The 26237-nt window shown below is 44.1% G+C and overlaps 1 protein-coding gene across 2 annotated transcripts in view; it reads left to right on the plus strand.

The window, feature by feature from the left end:
• The window catches only part of ABCC3 (ATP binding cassette subfamily C member 3), a 708094-nt gene that overhangs the window by 551185 nt on the left and 130672 nt on the right, over positions 1-26237 (plus strand). For both annotated transcript variants that reach the window (XM_078654774.1, XM_078654775.1), the window contains exons 23-24: positions 763-1073; positions 18773-18972. In XM_078654774.1, the coding sequence (XP_078510900.1) occupies positions 763-1073; positions 18773-18972 (511 nt within the window). The remainder of the gene's footprint in view (positions 1-762; positions 1074-18772; positions 18973-26237) is intronic.

Below are 26237 nucleotides of genomic sequence, written 5' to 3' on the forward strand. Positions count from 1 at the left end.
CCCTGCACCCTTGCCAAATTCGGTATTTACCGATTCTGTAATTACAGAATCGGTATTGCCCATTGATTCCTATGGGCTTCAAGGCCCATAGGAATCAATGGGCAATACCGATTCGATATTTACAGATTTGGTAAATACCGTATCTTAAAGATTCGGTATTTACAGAATCTGTAATACCTACATCTCCCCCCTTCATATTTACCGACTCTTAAATACCGAATCGGTAAAATTCGGTATTTAAGAGTCGGTAAATATGATTAACCTACATCTGGCCCTATGACTAGTAAAGACAGAGCTTTACCAACACTGAGGCCATGTCTAGCAACTGCCGTATGTGGCAGATGGAAGCAGAATACAGTGCTACAAACCATTTACAAAGAAAGGAAAAGGATGAGTGACAGAGTGGCACACCATTGAATTTGCTGCCAGTGTTAAGACAAATGACACATAATGTTGGACAACCCTATGCCTGATAAGAGTAATGTAATTTACAAACGTCAAGATGAAAAATATCATGTATATATTATATAGTGTCTATTCACTATAGTGAATCTAAAATCTTTTTGCTATTTGACATTTTGATAAAGTATAATATTTAGTTTTTAAAGAATTTGTTTGTGTAAAGAATGTTAATAGTTGTTTAAAAGATAGTAATATGTTAAATAGATGTTTAGAAACCATTGCAATAAACTAAAAAGTATTTTTCTGAAGCAGACTGAATGAAACTTTTGATCACCTGTTGAAAATTTCTTCTTTCCATAGGGGTACTGGTGATGATATCCTCCTTCACATTGGGCATGGCCGGCATTGGTGCAGCTCGAAAGCTTCATGAAACATTGCTTCATAACAAATTGCGCACCCCACAAGCCTTCTATGACACCACTCCTATTGGCCGAATCATCAATCGGTTTTCCAAGGATATTTATGTCATCGATGAAGTCATACCACCCACCATTCTGATGTTTCTGGGAACATTTTTTACTTCTTTTTCCACCATGATTGTAATTATAGCCAGCACACCGCTCTTTGCTATTGTTATTGTCCCACTAACCTTTGCCTACATCTTTGTGCAGGTAGGTTATCATCAACATACATGTAGATGGTTTTATGCCAGTACTGTGGTATAATAATATTAAAACAAATCAAAAATGTTAGTTGGCAACTATTGATAAACTGGATATGGAAAAAAGGATGGTTTCTATAGAATAGAAGATGAGGCTTTGTTTTATTTAGTTGCTAGTTTTTATTAGGTGTTTAGTAAAGGCAATATCTATTGTGATATAAATGTAGATTCAGTACAAAATATCTTTGCTTTTAGAATGTCATTGAAAAACAAACCCAAACCATACCATATTGTGAACCCCATTCAAACTAACACATTTTTTACATGATATGCCCAAATATTAACGCATATTACCCATGCACACAGGGAAGCAAGACTGCATCTTGGAGAGGGTGCCTTCTTTAATAAAGTGTGTTAATTTAATTGTGAGTCCATTATGTCAGATAGGATTCCAGGGCTTGTATTGTTTGTTTACTGCTCAGGTCTTTCTTGCCTCACATGGTGGACTAGGGCAGAAAATAATGCCCTAAATTGGCTCGGGGCACTGCCACTACAGCCTAGAGACCCTGTGTGTACTGACAGGCCTCTGGGTCAGGAGATTCAGCAGCATTATCTAGCTGGCTCCGACATTGGAATCACACCTATATGTGGCAAGGGTGCCAAGGGTTTGGTGATGTGGTTGCTCTACCATCTTATTTGCAGCACTCCCATTCAACCAAACTCTAAATTTCTCTCCTAGTGTTACACATTTAATGTTAGTGGACATTTGTTAAGGTTATATATTATTGTATATTATGAGGGCTTAATGTACTAAAACCCTACTTGATTGTTTTCCTGAAAAGATGCTATCTCCCAGGAAGATGCTGGAGATGTGTGAAACCATATGTTATATCAGAACATCTCAAATTGCCATGAAGTCTGTATATAATAGTTTATAAATCAGTAGATGATATAAAAATAGATGGATTGAGACAAAGAGTAGTGGAAGTAGCAACACTTGCCAGGTCGACATGGAGGTAAAACCTGCGCGCAGAGACTGCAGTGGCAGGCCTGAGACACGTTTGAAAGGCCACTTGTTTTGGTGCCACAACCAGTGCTTAAAGGCCACTTGTAGCAGTTGATTTACACGCTATGTGCACACACAATGCACTGTACTAGGGGCTTACTAGTAAATTAAATATCCAAATCATGGAAATACCAATGCATAAACACAATTTACAGCAGGAGCACTTGCACTTTAACATGGAACAGCAGCAAGAAAGACACTAAGCCAACAGAAATGAAGTCCAGAGCACCATCAAAATAAGGAGATCAGAAAGCAAAAAGACAGGGTAAACAGGCCAAAAGATGCCAGGTCTAACAGTTGGCAATGTGCTTGAGCACTGGCCCCATGTTATATTTTTTTTCCTTTATAGGGATCAGACATGTACTACTGGGGCTACTAATTTTGTGGTGTTCTCCCTGCTTTTGCTTGGGCCGAGACAGTGCAGTTACATTTTGATTAAAAAAATTATGATTTAAAAACAAAAAAATACTTCATTGTACATATTCCTCTTGTTGACCATCTCCGGGGACAGACTAAGATTCGACGTCTGACCATTAAGAACTCAGGCTCTCTTCAGGGCGTCTTGCCCCTCATCTTCCCTGCAAACGATGCATGGATGCATGGCAGAGGTGATGGAAAAGCTGCTATTTTACTGTCCCTAGTTCCTCCTCAAATATCTGTGTTCTGATTATCCAGAGTTTTAAAACCTTTGCCTCTCCCCAGTGACACCACATGCCAAGCCTGCCTCACCTTTCTCTTGAAGAAGACCCTCAGGTATCAACTGGAAATAAGGTGGGCTCATCAGAAGATGCAGTAACAAGTCCCAGATCACACCCACGACATCATCGCCGGAATTAACTAGACCCTACTACACAGACTCCAGACCATCCAGAACGCCTCTACCAGTCTCCTCCTCGGAATGCCGTGCCACAAACACATGACCCAACACCCGCGAGACCTTCACTGGCTCCCCGTCGAGAAAAGGGTCACCTTCAAACTCCTCACCCACGCCTACAAATCCCTCCACAACATCGGACCCAAATACCTCAACAAGAGAGTATACTTCCACGTACCCAAGAGGAACCTCCGCTCCACCGCCCTCACACTGGCAGAGGTCCCCCGCTTCCACAGAAACAGGATGGGCAGGAGAGCTTTCTCCTACATCACAGCCATGACCTGGAACAAGCTCCCCGTGAACATCAAATGCTTGCCAACCCTGCACACCTTCAGGAAGGACCTCAAGACCTGGCTTTTCGACTGATCCGGAGCTGCCCCCCACGAGTGCCTTGAGACCCTCACTGGTGAGTAGTGCGCTATAGAAACCCCTGATTGAGTGATTGATCGATCGGGTAACAGGCCCTGCTCAGTGTTGAGGAACATGAGGACACAGGCCCTTTGCACATTCCGTCCCATCAGCTATCGCTTAGTCCAGCCTCTGCTGCCTTTTGTTTGGACGGCACCGACCAAAGGCAGTGGTGCAGATGTTGCTCCCAACCTCTGGCATTGAAATTTTTTGCCCGACAAGCCATAAGATTAGCCACAAGTCTCAAGCACTTTCGAAGCTGAAGCTATCTCCTTCACCAGTACTGAGGCCAATCTCCATCACAAGGGTTCCGTCTTTCTCTCAACAATTACTTTATCGATAAAATCTCTGCTATCAAAGCTAACATTCCCGCAGTCTCCCAAACCCAGATCATCCCCCCTCTTCCCCCTCCGCCTCTTACGCTTGATCACTTCCCCCCCATCTCTGCTGCACAATTATCCGCTCTGCTGGTCAAGGTCAAGTCAGGATCTCCAGCTGACTGCGCGCCGGCCCGGATCCTTCAAATCCTTTTTTCTCACTCTCCTGGACCCCCACTTACACTTCTTAACTCATCCCTGGCTCTCGGATCTGTTCCCTCCTCCTTCAAAACCGCTACCGTTCTCCCCATTATAAAAAAATCTGGCCTGGACCCTTCCTCACCTTCTAACTTCAGGCCCATCTCCCTCCTTCCCTACTTGGGGAAGATTGTGGAAAGCCATGTCACCTCCTGCCTGTCCTCACATATTGAGAAGCATGGCCTCTTGGCTTCCCACCAGGCGGGTTTCCGCCCGGGTCATTCTACCGAGACTGTCATCACTGCTGTCTTGGACGAGCTTAAGGGAAGGGTCGACTCCAATCTCCCCCAGGCGTTGGTGCTCCTCGATTTGTCGGCTGCGTTTGACACGGTTGACCATGCCATCCTTCTCGACCGTGTCAGCGCAGCCGGCATCAGGGGGGTAGCACTCTCCTGGCTGAAGTCCTTCCTTCAGGATAGGTCCCAGGCAGTTCAGTTTGCTGGTTTTTCCGCTCCTCCCCGCCCTCTTGTGTGTGGGGTTCCCCAAGGTTCCTCCCTTTCCCCTCTTCTCTTCAATGTTTATATCTACCCTCTTATTTTTTCCCTCCGTGAGCTGGGGGTCTCCGTGTACAACTACGCTGATGACCTCCAGCTCATTTTTGATCTCTCTACTCCTGACTCCTCTTCCTTTTTTAGTTCCACCTTAGTCTTTATTTCGGACTGGATGATCACGAACCACCTCAAATTAAATCCCGACAAGACGGAGCTTGTCCTCACTGGTGGTCCCTCTAATCCCTGGTCCCCTTCCCATTGGTCCCTTTCTCTTGGTACTCCCCCTCTTCCAGTCCCCTCTGTTCGCACTTTATTATTATTATTATTATTATTATTAGGTTCTTCTATAGCGCGTGGCCACTCGGGAGCATCCCAGCGCTTAAGACTGACCAGACAGGGATGGGTTAAAAATGCAGATCTGAATTATCTGGTTTTTGGAAACAGAAAAGTTTTTAGTTTTTTCCGGAAGACAAGAAGGTTAGGCTCTAGACGAAGAGGTGGAGGGAGAGCATTCCACAATCCAGCCGCGTTGTGCGAGAACAGACGACCTCCTGTGCGGGCTCTGCTGATCCTAGGAGCTATCAGCAGGTTTTGTTGGTTCGAGCGAAGATTCCTGGTGGATTTATATGGTCTGATCATGTCATCTAGGATGAGGGGGCCATTCCCGAAGAGTGTTTTATGGACCGTGCAGAGAGTCTTAAAATGGATTCGCTCCTTTATGGGGAGCCAGTGCAGGGTGCAGAGTGCGGGCCTAGCTGATGTACGATGGCTAGTGCCCGTGAGTAGCCGTGCTGCGGAATTCTGGACAACCTGAAGTTGCCGGATAACAGACACGGGGGCTCCAAGATAGAGCGCATTTCCATAATCCAGCCTGGATAAAATAAGAGACTGGACTATGGTTTTCTTTGCTGTTTCGGGTAGCTGAGGAAGAATTTTCCGAATTGTTTTCAGCAGTCCGAAACAGGTGGCCACTGTCTTCCTTGCCTGGGTCTTAAATGACAGCTCTGCATCCAACCAAAACCCGAGACTCTTTATCTCGGTCTTTGGAGTGGGTCCTGGGCCCATACAGGAGGGCCAGTGGAGCACGTTGTTAAATGTGGCTCGTTTTCCTAGGAGCATCAGCTCTGTTTTTCCTCCATTCAATTTCAGGTGGGATAAATCCATCCAGTTTGCTACTGCCTCCAGGCAACGGCAAAGCCTGGAAGGGGGGGATTCCACCTGATTGAGAGAGACAACTAGCTGGGTGTCATCAGCGTAGCTTACCAGTTGGATCCCGAAGGGAGCTACCACTTCTGCCAGGGGCGCCATATAAACATTAAACAGTGTGGGGCTAAGGGAGGAACCCTGGGGCACCCCACACTGTAATGGCAATGATGGAGAGCAACTATTTTCTGAAAAGATCTTAAAAGATCTACCGTCAAGAAAGGACTCCAGCCACATGAATGCCCTGTCTTTGACGCCCAGCTTTCTGAGACGCTTTCTTTAGGCATTAAGGTCAGCAATGACCTCTCCATGCACTCCCAAGTCAGTGCTGTAATTTCATCTTGTTTTTTATCCCTCCGTCTCATTCGCAAAATTTCCCGTTTCTTTTCCACTGATGCCCTCAAATCCATCATTACAGCCCTCATCACCTCTCGTCTCGATTACGGGAACGACCTCTATTCCGGCATCCCCGCCTTTGAAATGCGCCGGCTTCAGGCCATTCAAAATCAGGCCGCCCGGCTCATTTTCCACCTTCCCAAATTCTCCCACGTCACACCCGTTCTTAAGTCCCTTCACTGGCTTCCTGTACGCTTTCGCTCTTCCTTTAAATTAGCCTGTCTAGCCTTTTTAGCCTTCACCCATTCCGCCCCTCTTTTTATCGTTTCTTTGATCACTCCCTATACTCCTTCTCGCACCCTTCGCTCATCCTCTCAGCTTCTTCTTCAAGTTCCCCGCTACCGTAAAGTCCGTATCGGTGGCACCCGTTTTTCGGTTTTGGCCCCCCAGTATTGGAATAGTCTTCCATTATCTATCCGATCGATCCCTACTTACCCAGCTTTCCGAAAGGCATTAAAAACTTTTCTTTTTCTCCAGGCCTTCCCCGGTTAGTCCCTCTGTTTGCAGTGTAGAATCCGTTTCCCCCCCCCCAGCGCCAGGAAGCCGCTTGGCCACAGTGCGCTTAATTAAGTTTCTTTTTCATTTCATTTCATTTCATTTCATTTCATCTACTCTAAAACTACCATCAACACCAAAGCCACCATCACCACTGGGGATTTCATTGATGGTGACTTCAACGAATCGGAGCGATCTATCTTTCTGAGACTGCAGGAGAAGTTGGATGCAAGGCAAAAAGGTCTTTTCATCGATTCCCAAACTGAGAATATCTCAACAAAGATCCTTCTAACAAGAACTTCAGAGACTTTGCCTCAGAAGAGGAAACTACATTTGCGGTGTAGCTGGCTATGGAGCTCCCTCCAACTTCTAAGCCTAAACAATACATGGACAGGGGCACTAGCCTTCTTCTCTATGTTGCACCTCCACTTCCAGCTCCACCCCCACCTCCTCCACCACCAACGCCACCTCCTATGGTTCCACTCACCAGAGGATTTCCCCATTCCTCCTATGAGGAAAGAAACCAAGTTGGCCCTGTAGAACCTTATGAGGCAGCATTCGACTCAGTGCCCAGAGACGACCCACGGGACAACTACGATGTCTTTCCCTCTGGGGATTGAGACCTGGATCATTATCCTGTTAAGACATCTCTCCAGGGGTTGACACCATGGGCTTCCACCAGTACTTAATTTGTAAAATATGAAGTGCAGGTGCTCAAATGTTTGTCAGAGGCCACACACACTCTTTCTGGCCCCACCCACACCCTCCACTGGCTCCACCCACTCCCTTCACTGATCCCACCCACTCCCTCCACTGGCCCCACCCACTTACTCTATTAGTTCCACCCACATCTTCAACTGGAACTGCTAAAAGTCCGATGGTATCTGTGTAAAAACCGAGCCCTGTTAGCTGATTTTCTTTTTTAGGACTGGAGCCCTTGGGAGGACCCCACCAGCCCCATAGGCATGGCAGAGCAAGCTTGAGTCTGAAAGCCTTCTCTGACAACCTCGCAGTTGCATTTGTATGCCCCATTCCTGCCCCCGTGGCTACAGCGACCCTGTACACACATAATGGCCGCACTTTATTACTGGCTTTCTCAGGCACTTATCAGGCACATTCCAACCACCAGGGAGAGTCCAGACACCCTTCAAAGCAGACGAGATTATAAGGTGTTCCGAGGGGCAGCCCCACCATGAGAGGTGCGGGGTGTAGCCTCTGTCCAGTCCTGCCACGTATCACTCATCAAGCATTAGACTAACGCATCTCAATGTGGTGCTCCGCATCACCGCACTGAAATGCATTGTCACGCATATGCAGGTGTCTCAGCTGTCACTAAAAGTGCTCCAAACTAGTGTGGCAGTGTGGCAGCTGGCGGTGCGCCGCCTGTGGCCTGTGCACTCTGCTCCTGCAGGCTTCGGGCGCTGGCAGTTTCACTACAATGTATTTATCATTTTGTACGGCGCCACATGGCTCTGAGAGTCACACAGCCTGATGTGTCATTAGGTACTAGTGCCCAATGGCTGCCAGAGTGGGGAGTTTGTAAGCAAGGTGGGAGGGTACTGGTTTGCAGGCTGAGGCGCCGGTCGCAATGTTGGCACTCAGCTTTCAGCGCTGCCTGCTGCTCAAAATGGGCCATCAGCGCCTCTCTGGCTGTAATATTAAGCTCACTATTCTGGCCGGCAAATTCATTATTGCTGAGCCCAGAGAGAGAGTTGTCACAGAGTCATGAGACTGACTGTCTGTCACTGTGACCAGTTGCAGTGGCTGACAGGACAGACTGGTTGCAATAAAGACACCCGCCAGCCTGGACTTAAAGCAGGCGGCAAAGCGAAAAGGTTGCCGGTGGTGTGTGGCTCCCAGCTGTAGGCCTGCTGCCTTGCAGAGTTGCCGATGTCAGCAAAGCTACCTTCAGTGCTGCAAAGCTCAAGACCAATAAGTAGGTACCAGCCACTGCCACCAACCTGAGTGTGTGTACTGTCAGTGTGTTAATAATAACATAAATTATGTATTTCCAATGTTGCGAAACAAACTATTTGCATTGGAGTTCCTTTCTTTTAGGCCTCATTACGAACGCACTAGAAACAATAGTTTCTTCTGACTACAAACTTTTTTTTTTGTAGGGACTCTGTCAGACATTTTTTGTTGATTCACCTCATGCACTTTAGCCATTAACCCTTCGAAATAATCTGCTTGCTTCTTAAAGGCACCTTTCTGCATTATCATTACACCCATGCCTCCCACTGCATGAAGTAGTATGACTGTTCTCCTCAGTTTTTAGCTGCCTACTGTTAGCGCACTTAGTCCAATGACTTCTTAGACTTTCTCATTGCTCAATGGAGTGTAATTTCGAATATTTATATGTTCCACTTGTCTTTATTGCTTGGTTTTGCTCACAAAAGAGTGTCACTTAAAGCACGATCGCGCCATGCTGGCCCTGTGCAATGCACTAAGAAGAGCTGCATAAGCACAGGTAAAAGTGACTTCCAATAAACCGTTACACAGGGCGCTAATTTTGCGCACATGAGAGTGTCACTCCTAGTCGTTGAAATGTCACTCATAATTTCAGTTATGAAAATGTCACACAGCATTCTGAAACCTAGGCAGCTATGTCTGTCCTCCGGTTCAGTAAGGGAAAGTTCCCCACCCAGAGGGGTTCGGGGTGCAGCCACTGTTTTCCATTTCTATAAGGCGGAGCGCAGCGGATGTATCGGCACTTCTCTTCAGTTACACCCAGATTGTTATATTACAAGAAGGTGACTGGAAGCGAGAAACCATCTATGGGGTAAGGTGGGGCATGGCATGTGCTGCTTAAACAACCAGAGAGTGATGTCTGTGTTTTAATACTATAGGAGGAGGGCTTGAAATTGGACGCGCACAGCCCCTACCCCATCAGAACCTCCAGCGTGGCCCACTCAAATAAATCAGTGTGTGTGTGTGTGTTCTGCGGCCCGCCCACCGTCAGGTGACAACAGATAACACTGCACTGACTGAACTATGAAAGGCTCCGGCCCGCGGCCGCCATGTTCTTCATATTATTTAATTTATGAATATTCTTTTGGATTTGGACTGCAGGCCAAGTGGTTAAGAAGTTTCACAGCTGCAACACTAAACGCCGTGACTCACACTCGGTATACGTGAAAAACACGCTGCGGCGGCTGCACCGAGTACATATAGTAAAGGTACATTTTAAAAAACATCAATGTGTGACGTGTGCAGCAGATACGTAGACCCGGCACTGATAATTAAGTGCTGGTGCTAAGCACCGGCACAAATTAAGCACTGGCTTCCACAAGGTAACACACTTAACACAATGTAGACTTATATATCCTCCAAAAGGAAGATAATATCATTGTGGACTCCCTCTCCAAGTCTGAGAAAACTGTCCAGTTCCTCCCCATGTTGAAGAACATGCTATAGTCAACCCCTAACACCTTTAGAGAACCTGTCAAGGCTAGGGTGGTAACAACATGGGTAGAAAAAAATGACACGCCTTCTTCCAACAACTTGTTTGGCATCAAGGGACATGTCCCACCAGCCTCCCTTGTTGTCCATACAGCATGCAAGTGGGCTTCCACTCCAGTCACAGGCCATGCTTTCCCACCCTATAAGGTGAACATAAGGGTGGATGTTTCTGGTAACATAGTATTGGTAAAGGATATTAACCACTGCACAGTAGCCACTTCTTTTTGCCTCCTTTCCCGAAATGGCAGCTCTACATGGGATGAGATGCAAAAATTAGTCTAGCATCTCCCTGGGGAATTAGAAAAGCGGGGGAGAAGATAGTTGCAGAGGGGAAACTATCCCCAATGCCACCATGCTCTGCTCCCTTGATGCAGGCAACACTGCATCATGGGAAGCTAACATGAGCATCCTCATTAGATGAATCACCTGCTCCACATCTCAGGCTTTATGCTGGTGCTCAAGCAAAATCTGCACACCCTGCCCTTTTATGGAGGTTGATCAGATATAGAAAGAGTCAAAAAGGACATCACCTATAGGTTGCTTTCAGAAACACTAGAGGGAAGCCCCCAAAGCAGTTGTCCCAGTCCCTGTTCCATCATGCCAAAATAAGCAGCAGACATAATATCAGCAAACTGGACGAGGGTACACCAGGGGTGCCTATAGAAGCAGTAATATGAGGTAGGGGCAAAGAAAGTTCACGTAATGGGGCTTCAACATCTTTTTCTTTTTTTTTTATTGTCATCAAAAAGGGCAATATTAAAAATCAAATTAAACTGGAAGTTTGAATTTATACATCAGGCAAAAACACAAGTACAAGAAACAGAGAAAGAGAACTAAGAGGAATCACAAAATAAATTAATACAGTACTATCAGTAATTAAATTATTCCATCCAAAGCCAATGGTCTCCATATTGCTTCTAACTTGATCAAGGAACGGACACCCCTTGCCTTAGCCAAGGCTGCCTCTAAACCATACATCTCCCTAATAATAGTCCACCAATCCCCGACCAATGGCGGTGTTGTAGAGACCCAAACCTGAGGGTTGGCCAATCTAGCAGCAGCAATCAGTATTGATAAAAGGCGTGCGAGTGCCGGTTTATCCCCCTTGTAACCCAACATTATTTCAAGATCAGTGAATGAGGGGTCCAAACCCAATTTAAGCTGTAGAATCTGACCAATTTTCTGCCAATAACCCTTCCGTTCTGGACAATCAATAAACATATGTATCAGGTTAGCAGCGTATAATCCACATTCAGATTAGTTTATCTTATCCCCGTTTTATTCCCTTGAGCCCATTTAGCTATTTTTGCCGAAGTGTAGTACAGCATACATGTCGTACGTAATTGCTGGAGTTGCAAACTGACAGAGTGAACCGAGTACCTTATGTGGCCTAAAGCCTGTTTGATCACTCTGGGTGTAACGTCTATACCCAAAGTTTGACTCTAGTACTGTGCTAATTTCTCGCTGTCCTCTAACCTAAAACTATGCAGATGTTCATACATTTCTCCTATCAAGGGCTCTGTTTTCCCCCCATATAGACAGTCCCAGGTGCTTGAATGTGTTATCGATTTTGGGTCCAAGTTTTGGGCTAAGTAGTCCCTGATCTGTAAATACTTTAAAAATGAGCAGGGAGTTTATAAAGTACTCACAAGTTTTCGAGTGACTTAATTCCGCTCTCATCCTAAACTTAGACATGTAACTCTAGACATGTAACTCTATATTTGGCCCAAGATTTGCCTGCTTGATCATGGAACACATCGGGAACAAAGGATTCCCCCGTAATGGAAACTTTTCATAAAATACTGGTAATTTACATCTAGCCGGCATAGCTCGACAAATATATATAGTATCTCTTACTGTCTTAAACGTGACTCGCTCAAAGTAGTTTAGGTCTCTAATTCCATATAAAAATGTTTCTCTCGAATTGCGTAAGATAAACCTAAAGATAGAGTCTGTCTGGCCTAGACCAAGCAGACTATGGAAACGTCCCTTAAAAGAAGCCCAAAAATAAATTTTTAAATCTGGAAAGCCAAGTCCGCCTTGATCATGTGGAGATTTAAGCAAATCAATCGCTCGCCTAGGTTTTTTATATCCCCATATGAAACTACTGAAAATACCCTCAAGTTTAAAAAAAATGTATTAGGGACTTTTAGAGGAATGGACCGAAGCAAATATAAAACTTAAGAAGTATTTTCATTTTTATTAAATTGCATCTTCCTAATAACCCTATAGGGAGCCTATGCCAGATTTTAAGCAATTTTGTGGTTTCATTCAGAAGTGGAACGTAATTTAAATTAATAATCTGATCGACTTTAGCTGTTATCTTTACCCCCAGATAAGTAACAGTAGAGCTAACCCCGCTAATTGGATGTGGGACCTAAAATTGATAAACACTTGAGTCTTAATAGCGTTCAGTTTATATCCCGGGACGCCCCCAAACTTTACTGCTTCTTCTTTTATGCTTATCATGGCCTTGTCTGGATTAGTAGCGAACACCGCAATGTCATCAGCATACGCCGTAACCTTAAGCTTAGATATCTCGGATTCCAACGGCTTTATATGCATGCAAGATTGCACAGTACGTATAAATGTCTCTATATATAGAGCGAATAATAATGGCGGTAAGGGGCAACCCTGCATAGTCCCACATAAATTTGGAAATGGTATGGATCGAGACCCCATATAAGTCAATTTAGCTTGGGGTTTACAATATAAAGCCTGTACCCAAGACCGAAACTGCGCCCCGAGACCAGCAGTGGCCAATACGGCCTATAAGAAACCCCACCTGACCCGGTCAAAAGCCTTTTCGGCATCTAAAAGGATCATGCCAAGATCGATCGTTTTCTTCTCAGCAAAATCAAAAGCTCTGATAGCCATATTGACATGGGCAGTAGTGTCCCTATGCATAAAAAATCCATGCTGTCTGTCCGGCATTAGTGGGGCCAGGTGGCTCGCCAAGATTTTCCAAAATATCTTGGCGTCCGCATTTATAAGAGAAATGGGCCGATATGATCCGCTTTCTTTCGGTGGTTTACTCTTTTCTAAAAAGAACACAATCTATGTCATACACCCTGACTCCGGTACCAGCCTGCTTATACCAACAAATTGTATTACCTTACTGAAAGGTGTAAGCAGGATCTTTTTAAAAGATTTATAAAATTCTATAGGTATCGAATCCTCTCCTGCCGCCTTCCCCGTTGGCAGTGCTGAAACTGCCACCTCAACTTCTACTGATACTGTCACATCTAATATAGCCGCTTCCTCAGTGCCTACTGCTGAAAGACAGCAGTCATCGAGGTATCGTAACATATCGTCTCTGTTTAGTATCCAAATAAGTGAACAGAGCTGTTGATAAAATAAAAACAATTGTTCTAAAATACCTGAGGACTCAGTATGCAATACCCCATCTGTGCCCTTTATAGCACTTATCCTAGTTTTAGCCTTTAGCTATTTTGTCCCTGAGAGACTTCTCCACTGCAGTTCTTGCATCTATTAAAGATAAGAGCAGGCTATCCTGAATGCTCTGATCATTCTTTACCGCCTGAACATGCTGTTTCTCAATAGCGTGGAGGGCATTAACCAACATCTCCATTTCCCCTTTACGTTGTTTATTCTGTTGTAAAATATATTGTTGCATAATACCTCAGACATACGCTTTCATCGTGTCCCAGACAATCAGTGGGAATGCTGTCCGTGTTTTCTTTAAAAAATGCCTCCAGTTGTTGACCCACATTAGCCAGATATTCGCTGTCAGCCAACAAGTACCTAGGAAAAGAAAATGGCCTGACTTCCCTCTTCTCAGCTTGAACCCAACAAGATAGAATAATGGGGTTATGGTCTGAAGTAACCTGAGGGCATAATTCCATATCTGACACTGCAATTAGATTATCCGAGACCCAAGCCATATCTATTCTAGAATACATTTTGTAGGGGGCTGAATAAAACATATAACCCGGTATGTTTGGATATAATTGTCTCCATACATCCCTTACGGACTGAAGTCTTGCCAATTGAAGTATCGCGGCCCTGGTCTTCCGCATTCCAAGATTGAGACATTGTCTGGTAGAATCTATACCATAATCCATGACACAGTTGAAGTCTCACAAACACATTCTTTCACCCTCCCAATTCAACAATTCCAGATTAAGATATTCAAAGATGGCAGGATCGTCCAAGTTAGGATCGTACAATGAACAAACCACAAACTTTTTGCCCCTTATTTCAAGTTGTGCCAGTGCCCAGCGCCCTCGCTGATCAGACAATGTCTTAATCGTTCTACAGTTAAACCTCTTATCCTTTAAGATCGCCGCTCCTTTTATAGAAGCGGTTTGAGTGCTGCAGATAATAATTTCATACCCCAAGTGCGTTAACAGGTTTCGGTCTTTATAAGCAAGGTGAGTTTATGTTAAAAACACTAATTGAGGCTGATACATTCTAAGCTCCTTGCTCACTAATTGACGCTTATTGCGCCATTGAGACCAGCCACATTCCAAGCCATACATTTAACCCAATACATAGTACATTTTCTGCCCTTCAGACTAATCCCCTTTTCCTTTTCCAAGACCTGCTACAGAATGATAACGTTTAGTGTTTTGCCTTATAATCTGGAAAAAAACAAATAATAGTCTTCCATTTGCCCTAATTCCAATATACCTTATGGATGACTTTTTTTGCCCCATTATAACACCCTTACCACTACCCCCCAGCATACTCCAGAGTCCACCCACCGCCCTGTCCCATGGAAGAAGTCTCCCCCCCTTTACCAGCTGCCGCTAACTAGGCAGCCCTTCAGAGTCGCAACCGCAACGGCCAGTCCCACACCCAAAGATTCTAAATCAACCTAGTGTAGAACAGCGCCTTAATTAAGCTTAGTAAAAGAAAAAAAGGAAAAGAAAAAACACAGTTAAAGAGAGAATGGGTAAGAACGATTACCTAAGAAACACAAGAGATACAACCAACTAGACTAGACTGAAACCCACACTCCCTTTAAACTTTTTATACTTATACAAATAATTATAGTCCCTTGTTCTGCTTCTTCTCAGCAGCTTCTGTTTGCCTCTAGGCCACTGCCTGGGTAGTTTCCTGTTCTTCAGTAAAAAAATAAGTAAGACCATCTTTAAGTACTTTTAACCGTGCAGGTTCTTGCAAAAAAGCTTGAGCCCCAAGGGCTTTTAGCGGATCTATAAATTGGCGCAACTTCCAACGCCTGTCCATTGTAGCCTTACTAAGGTCAGATCTAACAAAAAAGTAACTTCCTCGACTGTTACTGGTGAACTAGGTCGGGCTTTCATTGCGACAGCCTGTCTTAGCATAAGGATATCGACCTTATCGATAAGGATATCGACCCCTCATTCCTTTGGACTAATGGTAGTCTATAGACTCTTTGCAACTGCGAGTCCTAGTTCCAGTCAGACAAGTCGGGGAAAGCCTTCTGGAGCAACTGAACCATGTAAGCCCTTGGGTCTGCCCCCTCTGTGCCTTCTGGGATACCAAAGAGCCTAAGGTTATGTCGCCTTTGGCAATTTTCCATATCCTCCAGCTTAATCTGTATGCCTGAGATCTGAGCCTCATGCTTGTGCGCTAGAGCATCTGTAAGTGCAGATAGTTGTTCAGTATCCGCAACCCGCTGTGGCAGCTCCGATATATCTTGTGTCCGTCCCCCCCAATTTATCTGACATCTCTTGTAATGACTGTTGCATTCTATTATTGTATTCTTGGACCTGTATGTAGTGTTGTTGAGCTTCTTGTCTTTGCTCATTCAGAAACTGCAAGACGAGGCAGAGAGAAGGTGTCATGGTTTCTTGACTATCTGTTGCTCTTTCCTTTAGTTGACCCCCTGCGTGGGTGACATTTGATACAGAAGCTACGGGTTGAACCCCACCAGAAGGAGACCCTAACTTAGGGCTGTCCCCAGCAGCAACAGCAGAGTGAGCCTTCATCGGGTTGTTCTCAGTTGGGCTGTTGTCTGAGATCCCTGATGCCATAGTCTTAGCCCCTCCTTTCGCTTGCACCCACTTGCGTAGAGGGCTAATGTCCGAAATAATGATCCCGCATGGAGAAACCACACTCTGCCCAATAAATGATTTCTTTGTTTTATTTTTGGCCTTCCCTTTTTTGCCCACAAGTGCCGTAGATGTGTCAGTAACAGCCTGTGTAGAAGGCTCTATTATCTCTTCTATGTCGTCATAGGAGCCTAACTCTTCCTTTCTTCTTCCACTGTAGCATCGCTTGCTTTTATACCCAGATTCAGCGCCTTGTCAGCTCTTGCACCAGCCTCTCCTAGAGAAGTTGGACCCCTTTCCTTTCCATTATCTACGCCACTCAGCACTGACTTATTCAACAGGTTTGGTTGATTAATGTTTCCAGATGGTAGTCTCGATGCAAATCAACCCCAAGCTCCGGCTGACTTGGTGTCTGGGCTGAGAGCAACTCCCCGCCTCCTCCTCCACTCTCTTCTCTAGTGCCTGCAGTGTTGTTAGTTACAGCCCCCGTTTCGGCTGAAACAGTATCCACTGCAACATAGTTGCAACCTGGTATGGCGTCCAGCAAGGCTTCGGCAATTTTGTTGCCGGTCAGATCCCCCTTGTCCATGCTGCTAGCTAAAAGTTCAGCAGCTTTTCACAAGTGCAGCAAGAGCAGAAGCGGCTTACCGACAGCAGTCATGTTTTTCTCTGTCGTGCTCGCTGTCGCAGCGTCTAAGGTGCCCGCATCCCCGGCGGCGGCTGATTTCCAGGCCCGTGTGTTCCTCGGGGTGTTTTTTTGGCGGTGCCATGCCTCCCTTGACTTCGAGCGCTGGTACCACCACAACGAGTAGTCTTGACCAGCCGAACGCCGACCGGCCAGCCGATCTCCAACCAACGAGTCGAGATGCCAGAAGCAAGTGCCCAATCCTGACCGACAATGGCAACCATATTCGTCTTTTTCTTACGGTTAGCAGCGGTTTAATAGCTTTTGAGTCAGTATTGTCCACATGCAGCTAGATGCAGTTTAGGCATAGTGTAACTGCTACACCGGCGCATATTCCAAACATCGTGCAATCGTAGGTGTGGGAAGACCTCTGCACGGCTGTGCTCCGTTGCGGCTTCAGTTCACCATCTTGCTCCTCCCCCTCCCAAAGAGGCCTCCACATCAAAACATTGACATCCCTCATCTCCCCTTCAATCACATGACACCTTGTGGGAGAAGATTGCAGGATTTCTTTTCATGCTGACATGAAATTGTATCAGACAAGTGGGTATTAGTGGTGGTTCACCATGGCTACTGCCTAGAACTTCTCACACCCAACCTAGTACCTCGCAAACACACCCTCAGACAGCAACCAAGTCATCCTTCTGCAGAAGAGTTCCCAGCGCTCTTCCAAAAAATATCTGGAAAGCCAGTGGCTCCATTCCAGCGGGGCAAGGAGGCTTACTCTTTAATTTCTTATCCCCAAAAAGAACTGTTCGCTTAGGTCCCGAAATCACTACATTCACTCCGAACACTTGCATATGGTACCACTGCAGGATGGTATCCTTCTGCTTTAACAAGGTGATTAAATGATGGTATTACAGCTCATGGACTCCTACTTCCACAGCCTCATGCATTCCATCTCCCACACTAACCCCGCTTCATTGTAACTGGCAATCTTTATCAATTCAAGGTACTTCCCGTCCGCATCATACTTTGCTCGAACAGTATTCAGAAACCTTCTAGTAGTAGTAGCTGTCACCTGCATGGTAGGAGGAGGCATCCATGTTTTCCCATACCTCACAATTGGCTGATCAGTAGTGCAAGCAAACACCAGTGCCTAGCAGATAATGAGGCTATCATCACACTTTGACACACTTCCTCTCAGTCAAAGCGAAGTAGTATTAATAAAGCCAGACAACATGAAGAGCAGTGTACTACCTGCAGAAACAGTGCGATATCCACTTTCTCCCCCATCATTACTAACTGAAGACAAGGCATTTGATAATCCGAATTCACATTAATCTCATGGTGGAATACCTTCCGGGGGGAGATGGACAACAACTTAGCCGGCCTGCTCAGCAGAACGTATCAACTAGTCTATGAGCAGGAACTCCACCCACAAGTCATATACCAATAATTTTAATTCTACAGCACACTACAAATAGACATTTTGCCACCCCAACCATGCAAAATTCCCAAACTCATACTCCAGTTAATGAAATTCTATGGGTAATGTAGTATGGATACACTGGTCAGGTATCTTTGCCTACGCTTTTCCACCTCTCCCACTCCTTCCATTCATTGTCCGAAAGATGCGGCAGGCCCTCATCCTTGTAACCCACACCTGTAGTCAGATTGCTCTGTTACTCTGCACTCCTCAACCTAGAAAGAACCAACAGGCCTGTTTCGTCCAAATCAGTACGTCGTGTTTCCTTCATATGATATGCAGCTGCTGTTCAAAGTGAGGAGGCACTGCAGTGTGATAGATCTTCCGATTGTGTTGTCAAAGTTTCTTTCAATTGTGATATGATTTGTTTGAAAAAACAAATTCAGCATTTACTCTGAAGATGCAACTGTTATTATAAGATCACTGCAAGAAACAGCAAAGCAGAAACATTTAATGCGAGGTATAAATGGGAGGGGCTAGTTTCTGTAGTACAGTATGACTAATATTGCTTTGAAAATAGTGAATACCATTATGCGCTCTGCTATCTACGTATGAAAGTGTTCTCCAAAACATTTTCTAATGCCAGCATTTGACAAGTTTTTCTTATCGCCCTTTGATTACAGAGGTTTTATGTGGCCACTTCTCGCCAGCTGAAAAGACTTGAGTCTGTGAGTCGATCACCTATATATTCCCACTTTTCGGAATCAGTCACCGGGGCTAGTATTATTCGAGCATACGGCAGACAACAGAGTTTTATTCTGTTAAGTGACAAGAAAGTGGATGAAAACCAAAAATGTTATTACCCTGGCCTCGTGTCAAACAGGTAAAATATTCAAAGATAATACTTTGATCTTGTTTGTTTTGCACCGTGTTTGCTGTCAGGAAGAGGCAACGTAAACCGTTCCTTTATTATGCTTTTCACTAATGTTATATTAATGATGCAATAGCTGAAGACACAGTGACACTCTTACCAGTACAGAAGGAACAGTGCCCTTGTTTTTAAAGCAGTATTGATATTTACAGCACATAAACTAACTAGGTAACTCCATGAGTCAGTGCATTCACTCCAAACATTGCACATAAAACATATAGCGGCTTATGGAAAACGTCGATAAACAGCGGCAGTACACTAGTGGTGGCCATGTGTGGTTTTTTTAGGGAGATTTGTAGGAAGAGTGATGAGTTAGGTGAAGGTGTTTTAGTGGAAAATAGATTAGAAAATTGGCTATTGTTGACTAAAGTTATTGGGTGGGCAAGGATCTTTTTGCATTTCTTGGGAGATGCAAAGTTCTAAAGTCAAATTCAAAAATATATAAGAACATGAATTCTAATAAATTGAAGAAGTATTAGACACTTATATGCAGCAAATGAAACCTCCAGGATAACCCACTTCTCAATACAAGCATAGGTATGGGTGCCCCAGCTCAGCTGGCTAACGATAATGGAGTACTGTGACCACTTATGTTAAACTGCAAACCAAGTAAAACCTATACATCTTTCCCCTGCTGACTGACCCTCCATCATGTTTCTCAATCTACTGAACTTTCTTTAATTCTTTTTCATGTTAAAAAAACGCTTTTCACCTTGAACATGTAACGACTTGTCTACTGCGTACAACCAGGTTCTCACCTCTCAAGTGTGATGAATCTCAGTTAATAGAGGCAATTACCCAAGGCCTGGGAAGATACTCAAGAGATCACAAGACAGAATATTTACACTCCAGACTGCAAAATACAAGTACTGAAAATTCATACAAATCCCTTGGGACCTCTGATTGGAATCATGTCACATAATTGATAAGGGGCCTGATTTAAGTTTTGGCGGATGTATACAGTCTGCCGGGGCGGAGGGCATCACCTCCACCAGTCTGATGGACAAATGTGCTAAATTTAGAACCAGCCCAGCGGTCATCTCCACACATTAAAAGGAACTGCGATTACGGATGTTTCTTTCAATGTACAAAAACATTTGATGCAGATTCACCAAACGTTTGAGGTTTATTTGTATTTCAGAAACAAACTCCGAAAGCAGGAGTTTGAAAACAAAAACAAAAAATAATGACTCCCTCACCCTGGGAGTTTTCTCCCACGTTATGAGGGGTAATTATTTTTTCTTTCCTCTCCCTCACGCTAGGTTGTTCCTAGAGGTGAAGAGCAGGGTAAACTCCATCCTAAATAGGGGGCTCTGTCAGTGGAATACTTAAAGGCTGCCCTTCTCTTAATGAGGTAGTAGGTCCGAGAGTTGGGCAGGCAGGGTGCTCTGTTGCATTTGCGGTGGAGTACCCTGTCCACCAAACTGTAAATCAGGCCCAAGGTTCTCAAATAGCATTTATTCACTTGTGTGCTTATTTCTTCTGTTTGCAAAGAACAATAAGAGTTTTGAAATCAAAAAGGAGAAATGAAACTGCAGCTGCCCTTCTCTGTGTTTCCAAGCTATGCTGTCTGCGGCACTTGTGCTAACCTGTGGAGCCACTGAGTTAGTATATGTAAGAAATTGAGGTATTAGTTAAGAGGTGAGCATTCTTCTCAAGTAATAACCTCAAACCTTGTCAGGATGAACTCTTAAAGAAATTATATTAACCTGAACTCAACCTTCTGGTAGATATAGCACAGACCAGACTAGAATGGCATAACTTAGAGACAATATGTAAAGCATTTATGCAGTACCAAATCAGTAATAAAGTCAAAACACAACAAAAGAAAAATCCTGATCTAACAAAAAAAAAAATAGAGTAAAATTGTATAAATAAAACCGAAATGACAACAATCCAATAAGGGAAAAAAGAGTTATGATTTTTTTAAATGTTTTTCGATACCCATGATCATCTGGTTGCACTTGACCGCAGTCTAGGGGCAAGTTAATGCTGCACCAACAAATAATGGATGGAATGCTGAGTAAATCAAACATTCATTCCCATTCAAAACATCTGGGTTAAATCCATTGTTCTTTTGCTCACTACGCCATCCCTGGTTGGGCCAAGCCATATGCAAATCTGTCTTGACCCTGCTCCTCATGAGAACAGTTCAGCCCAAACTCTCAAGCCGGGTCCTCCCTGGACCAGAAACAAGCATCCTAGACCGGTTTCTGGGTATCATAATTCATAAATTCTTTATTTCGGCTTGAAAAAATGCCATAAAAGAGTCACAACACAATTCATTATAATATACATTAAATCACATTTGTGACTGCATTTGTTATGGTTTAAAACATGTGTGTGTTAAAAGAGAGAATTAAAACATGGAAAATAGGTTTCCCCAGTAAAATTTTCATCTGAGCACAATACAATACCAAGATACCAACGGTCCTGATGGCATTACTAAGGCACATTTGGTCGTATAAGCTTAATTCTTTAGCATTACAGCTTTAGGCCTTTTTTCCTCCTTAGAAAATAAATTGAGTGCAGGAATCGGCTGACACTAAATACTATTGTTTGTGTTGTGTCTGTTTTAATTATTCTTAGGGCCTGATTGCAGGATCTTACTCCTATTAACAAACATAAAGGCTTGATCCATTTTCTTCTGACCCGTGTGTAGGCTGGGCAGAAGAAAAGGATATGAAGGTCATCATCTTTCTGTTTGCCTTCACACATAGTACAGATTTCATCTGCCACTGAAACTGCAGCATAAGGCCCTCTAGTCGAACGTGCCAAAGTTGTTTTAGTCAAAAGATTCCCATATCTTAATTTTAAGAAAAGGGTTTTGGCAAGTGGGGGCTCAATTTCATCAAGGAAAGCCTCAAAAAGAGGCTTGTCTTTGAAACTTAGAAAATTAGTCACTAGAGTTCCAGCATTGGTCATGTTTGTTACTAGATTATACACATAGCTCCAAAAGGCCCTTTTTACAACTAATTTTGGGTTCAGCGGTATACATTCTGGGTCCTCCCAAAAGTGGTTTAGGCCTATTTTAATAAACCAAGTTTTGAAATGTTTTAGCCAAGGTATAGTGTTCAAATTATCCAGTCTCATTATCTCTTTTAGCCCTTCTCTGTAATCATACAGTTCGGGAACCCGCCAAAGTCTAACCCATAGCATCAGTGGTCTAATTATTGTATAGTGGTCTGTTCTTTTGATGTTTAGATCCAGCTGAAGTGGCACTAACGGAGGGCCTCTTGGAACCCTTACCAGACTCCTCATAAAGTTGTTGTCCAAGACAAGAAAGGAGTCCTTCGACATGGGCCCCCAAATTTCTGCGCCATAAAGTGCTGCTGGTTGGACCGTAAATTTAAATAATTCAACCACTGGGGATACAGCCTTGCTAGTACTCAGGCCTTGTTTCCTAAGGATAGGTTTTACGTTCTGTGTGAATGCCAACTTACTTTTTTCAATTTGGGGCCTCCAAGAGAAATTAGAATCTAGCGTGACCCCTAGATATGAGAAATTTGGGACCGATTCCAGTTTCTCACCATTCAGAATTAAGCAGCCTTTATCTGGTTTTGGTGGATTAAGGACCATACATTTTGTTTTTTTCCCATTGATTTCCAATCCTTTTTTACTACAATAGTCACTAAAGGAATTGAGTAGTGCCTGTAGACCTTTCTTGGTTTGTGAAATCAAAATGGTGTCATCTGCAAATAATAATGATGTTACCTTTTCACCGTTCAATTTTGGTGAATCATTTGCACATCCCTCTAGATGTACAGGGATGTCATTCACAAAAAGAGAGAAAAGTGTAGGGGCCAATACGCAGCCTTGGCGGACGCCACGCTCAATAGGTATTTTTTGAGTCAGTTCCCCGTTTGGGCCCCATCGTACTGTGGCAAAGTTCCCTGCATGCAGTTCTTTTATCTGTGCTAACAGTCCGCTTGGGAGCCCTGCTACGCTCAATGTCCTCCACAAGAGGTCACGTGGCACTAAATCGAACGCTGCTCTCAGATCAACGAAAGCAACGTATAAATGGCCCTTCTTAATATGCACATATTTCCAGTATATGCAGCAAAATCTAAAAACTTGGTTGATTGTGCTCACTTTACATCGGAAACCAGCCTGGTATTTTGTTATGATTGCGTTTTCCTCCAGCCAGTCATTGACACGAGTTAGGATGTGTCTCGAATAGATTTTCTGGAGAATGTCCATCAGGCTAATTGGCCGATAGTTAAAGGGATCCAACCGGTCCCCTTTTTTAAAAATTAAAACAATTTCTGCCCCCCTCCAGCTTTCAGGGAAATCTAGACTATGGGATAGCTTGTTGCATAGGTAATTTATGTATGGTGCCCATACCTTTAAATCGTGCTTGTACAAGTCCCCAGGTATCTTGTCTAGCCCTGGTGCTTTACCATTTTTTACTGAATTTATTGCTGCCTCAGTTTCTCCTAGTGTGAATACCAAACAATCTATGGGATATTCAAGGCACGGGGCATCGTCACCGGGGGCTCTTGGCATGGTGTCATACTTTTTGTAAAGGTTCGTGAAGTGATTAACCCACGTTAGTTCGTCAAGATAGACGTCCTTTGTTACTCTTCCTACGTGGTTGCCGTTAGCAACTAACCTCCAGAACCCTACACTGTCCTTTGATTTGACAGCTGTCAGCATGTCTGCCCAGCTTTCTTCCTCCCAAGCTTCCCTTGAGGCAATTTGTACCTGCTTATAGTTTTTCCTTGCCATTTTTATATCTTCCCCTGATTTAGATTTAATGGCAATTAGCAGCGTGTAGGGAATCCAAGGGGGCTTGGATTCCCTACATAGTCTATCATACCATGGTTTACTGTGAGACAGATTCTGTACTTTTTGTTGGTTTTTCTTTGGCAATCTTGTGACTATTGTTCTTAAATCTGAAAAAAAGTTTTTGTGAAGTGACATAAAAACAACCAGAATTTCCTTCGTCTATAGAGGAACCTACAAATAATCCAAAGGCTCCTGCAAAAAGTGCATACATTTCGGCGAGAATCTCACCATGGTCCAATATAAATGGCCATTTAAGTGCTCTCCTGTTGTTACTAATGTGGATTTCATCACTCATTCCACTGTTTGCATCAATTGAAGGCACACAGTCTGCTACCTGGAACAAGGAAGCTTCTATCAGTAGACTCAGGGGGAAGTGGTCCCTTTCTGACCTCTCCTTAACCTCGAAATCTATCATACTCTGCCAAATGGACATAGAGATGATTACAAAATCTAGATTGCTCTTATAGTTATTTCTAGTAAATGTCGTTTTTTTGCACTGTCTGACGAGAGTCGACCATTACAGGCCCTAAGGCCATATTCCGCAGCCAATTTCATTAGTTGGACTGCCAAGACTGTACATTTGACAGGTTTAATATTCTCCAATGATGGAATATTATTGGCTTGGTCCTCTTCTTCAAAAATATCACTAAGCCCTTGGACTGGTTCATAGTTATAGTTTAAATCGCCAGCTATGATAACGTGTTCATCTTTTTCAACTATTCTAGCCAAAAGGGTGTCTAGTTTAGCTAACGTAGGAGATTCTTTAGATACAGGGGCTGGTCTATTGTAGACATTTATTAGGTAGAATATTTTCCCCTCACGTGTGGTGATTCTTAAAGCTAGTATGTCAGGTGTATTTGTGTCTACTACATCTATCTGTATCCTCAGGGTTACCTTCACCCAGGTTATTAGTCCACCTGAGGGCCTTCCCCTTCTAGATGGAATAGCACCTATTCCAAAGGACTTAAACCCTACTCTATGTGGTGTAGCTACCGCCCAGGATTCCTGTAGCAAACAGAAGTCACTGGAATCAATTAACTCTGCCCATTCCGGGTCCCTCAGATTCTTGGACACTCCAGCTATGTTCCATGAAACTAAGTTCAGTGGCTTGTTCTTTATGTTTGTGGCATCAGATAGTTCCCCAAGTGCAATTATCCCGTTTGATGACATCTCTATTGGCAGTTCCTCTGCCCGTGGTGCCGGATTTCCACAAGTCCAGGTTTTATCACCCTGGAAAATGGCATTATTTATGCCCCTATGTTCTGATAGCAGTGCGCCTTGTTGACTCTCTCCCTGGTCACTTTCTCCTGCCACTACCGCTACCTCATTGCCTATTAATGGATTAACTGCGTCTAATTGTCTGATGTTTGTATGCGGTCTGAGATCCTTTTTGTTTCTCATGTTATTAGGGACTACTAAGTTTACTTCCGTGTCGATTCCGCTTCGTTTTGCCCTAGTGGGGGGATTCAATCTTTGTGCTCCAATGTTAGTGTCGGAAGGGCGTTCAACCAAGTGATCCAGTCAGTCAACCGCTTCCAAGCAGCTGAATGTATTGAAGGTTGGCAACCCCATCCACTGACTTGGGTTTCCCAAATTCCCACCGCGCAATCTACCTGAAGCATTGTGATTCACGACAGTCCACCCTTCACCACCCTCAAAGTGCATTTTAGGTGGATAGAAGTAGAACAGCGGTCTAATCTGTATCACATTGCTTCCATTAAGTGCATGAGGGCTCCAGGAGCACAAATGGTGCACCGTACGTCGGTCTTCAAATGTAATCACCACACAATCGCCTGATATGGTCTTTCTTGTTGGCCCTATCCATGGAACCCTTCGAACCATTAATATTTTACTTTTTAAATTATGTGGTAGGGGCCTTTGCGCATTTAGCCAATGTAGAACTTTATTTTTAAGTGACCAAAAGCTCTCATCAACTTGGATAGCCAGTTCCGGGACCCCCGTCAAGACAGTTACATAAGGGCTAGCCTCTGGTGGCAGATCTATATAACCCCCCCCCCCTTTTTTCCTCCTCTGGGGATTCCTATTCTGCATTTGTTGGTTAGTTTTTATAGAGTTAGCACTCTGTGCTGGGGTGTCTTTCGCTATTGGAGCACTATTTGCAATATTTGCGATGGCTACACCTGCAGTGATTGTAGTTGGTACACTTGTTTTGTTGGCAACAGTGCTTATTAGTGTGGTACCTGTACTCTGCTGTGTTGGATGTTGTGTGCTGTTGTCTACTAGGGGCACTACGGGTGCTGTGACTACGTGTGCAGTTGTACTAATCGCTGTCTCAGCTATGCTCAGGCTTGCTAGTGTTATGATACTTTTTTCAACCTCCAACAATTGGTTTTCCATTCGTGACAGTCTTACTTCCAATGGGATTAGGAGTGATTTGAAAAGGTCCCCTATTTCCCTCAATAAAGACC

This window comes from Lissotriton helveticus, chromosome 7 (assembly GCF_964261635.1).
Source record: "Lissotriton helveticus chromosome 7, aLisHel1.1, whole genome shotgun sequence".
Lineage (NCBI taxonomy): Eukaryota > Metazoa > Chordata > Amphibia > Caudata > Salamandridae > Lissotriton > Lissotriton helveticus.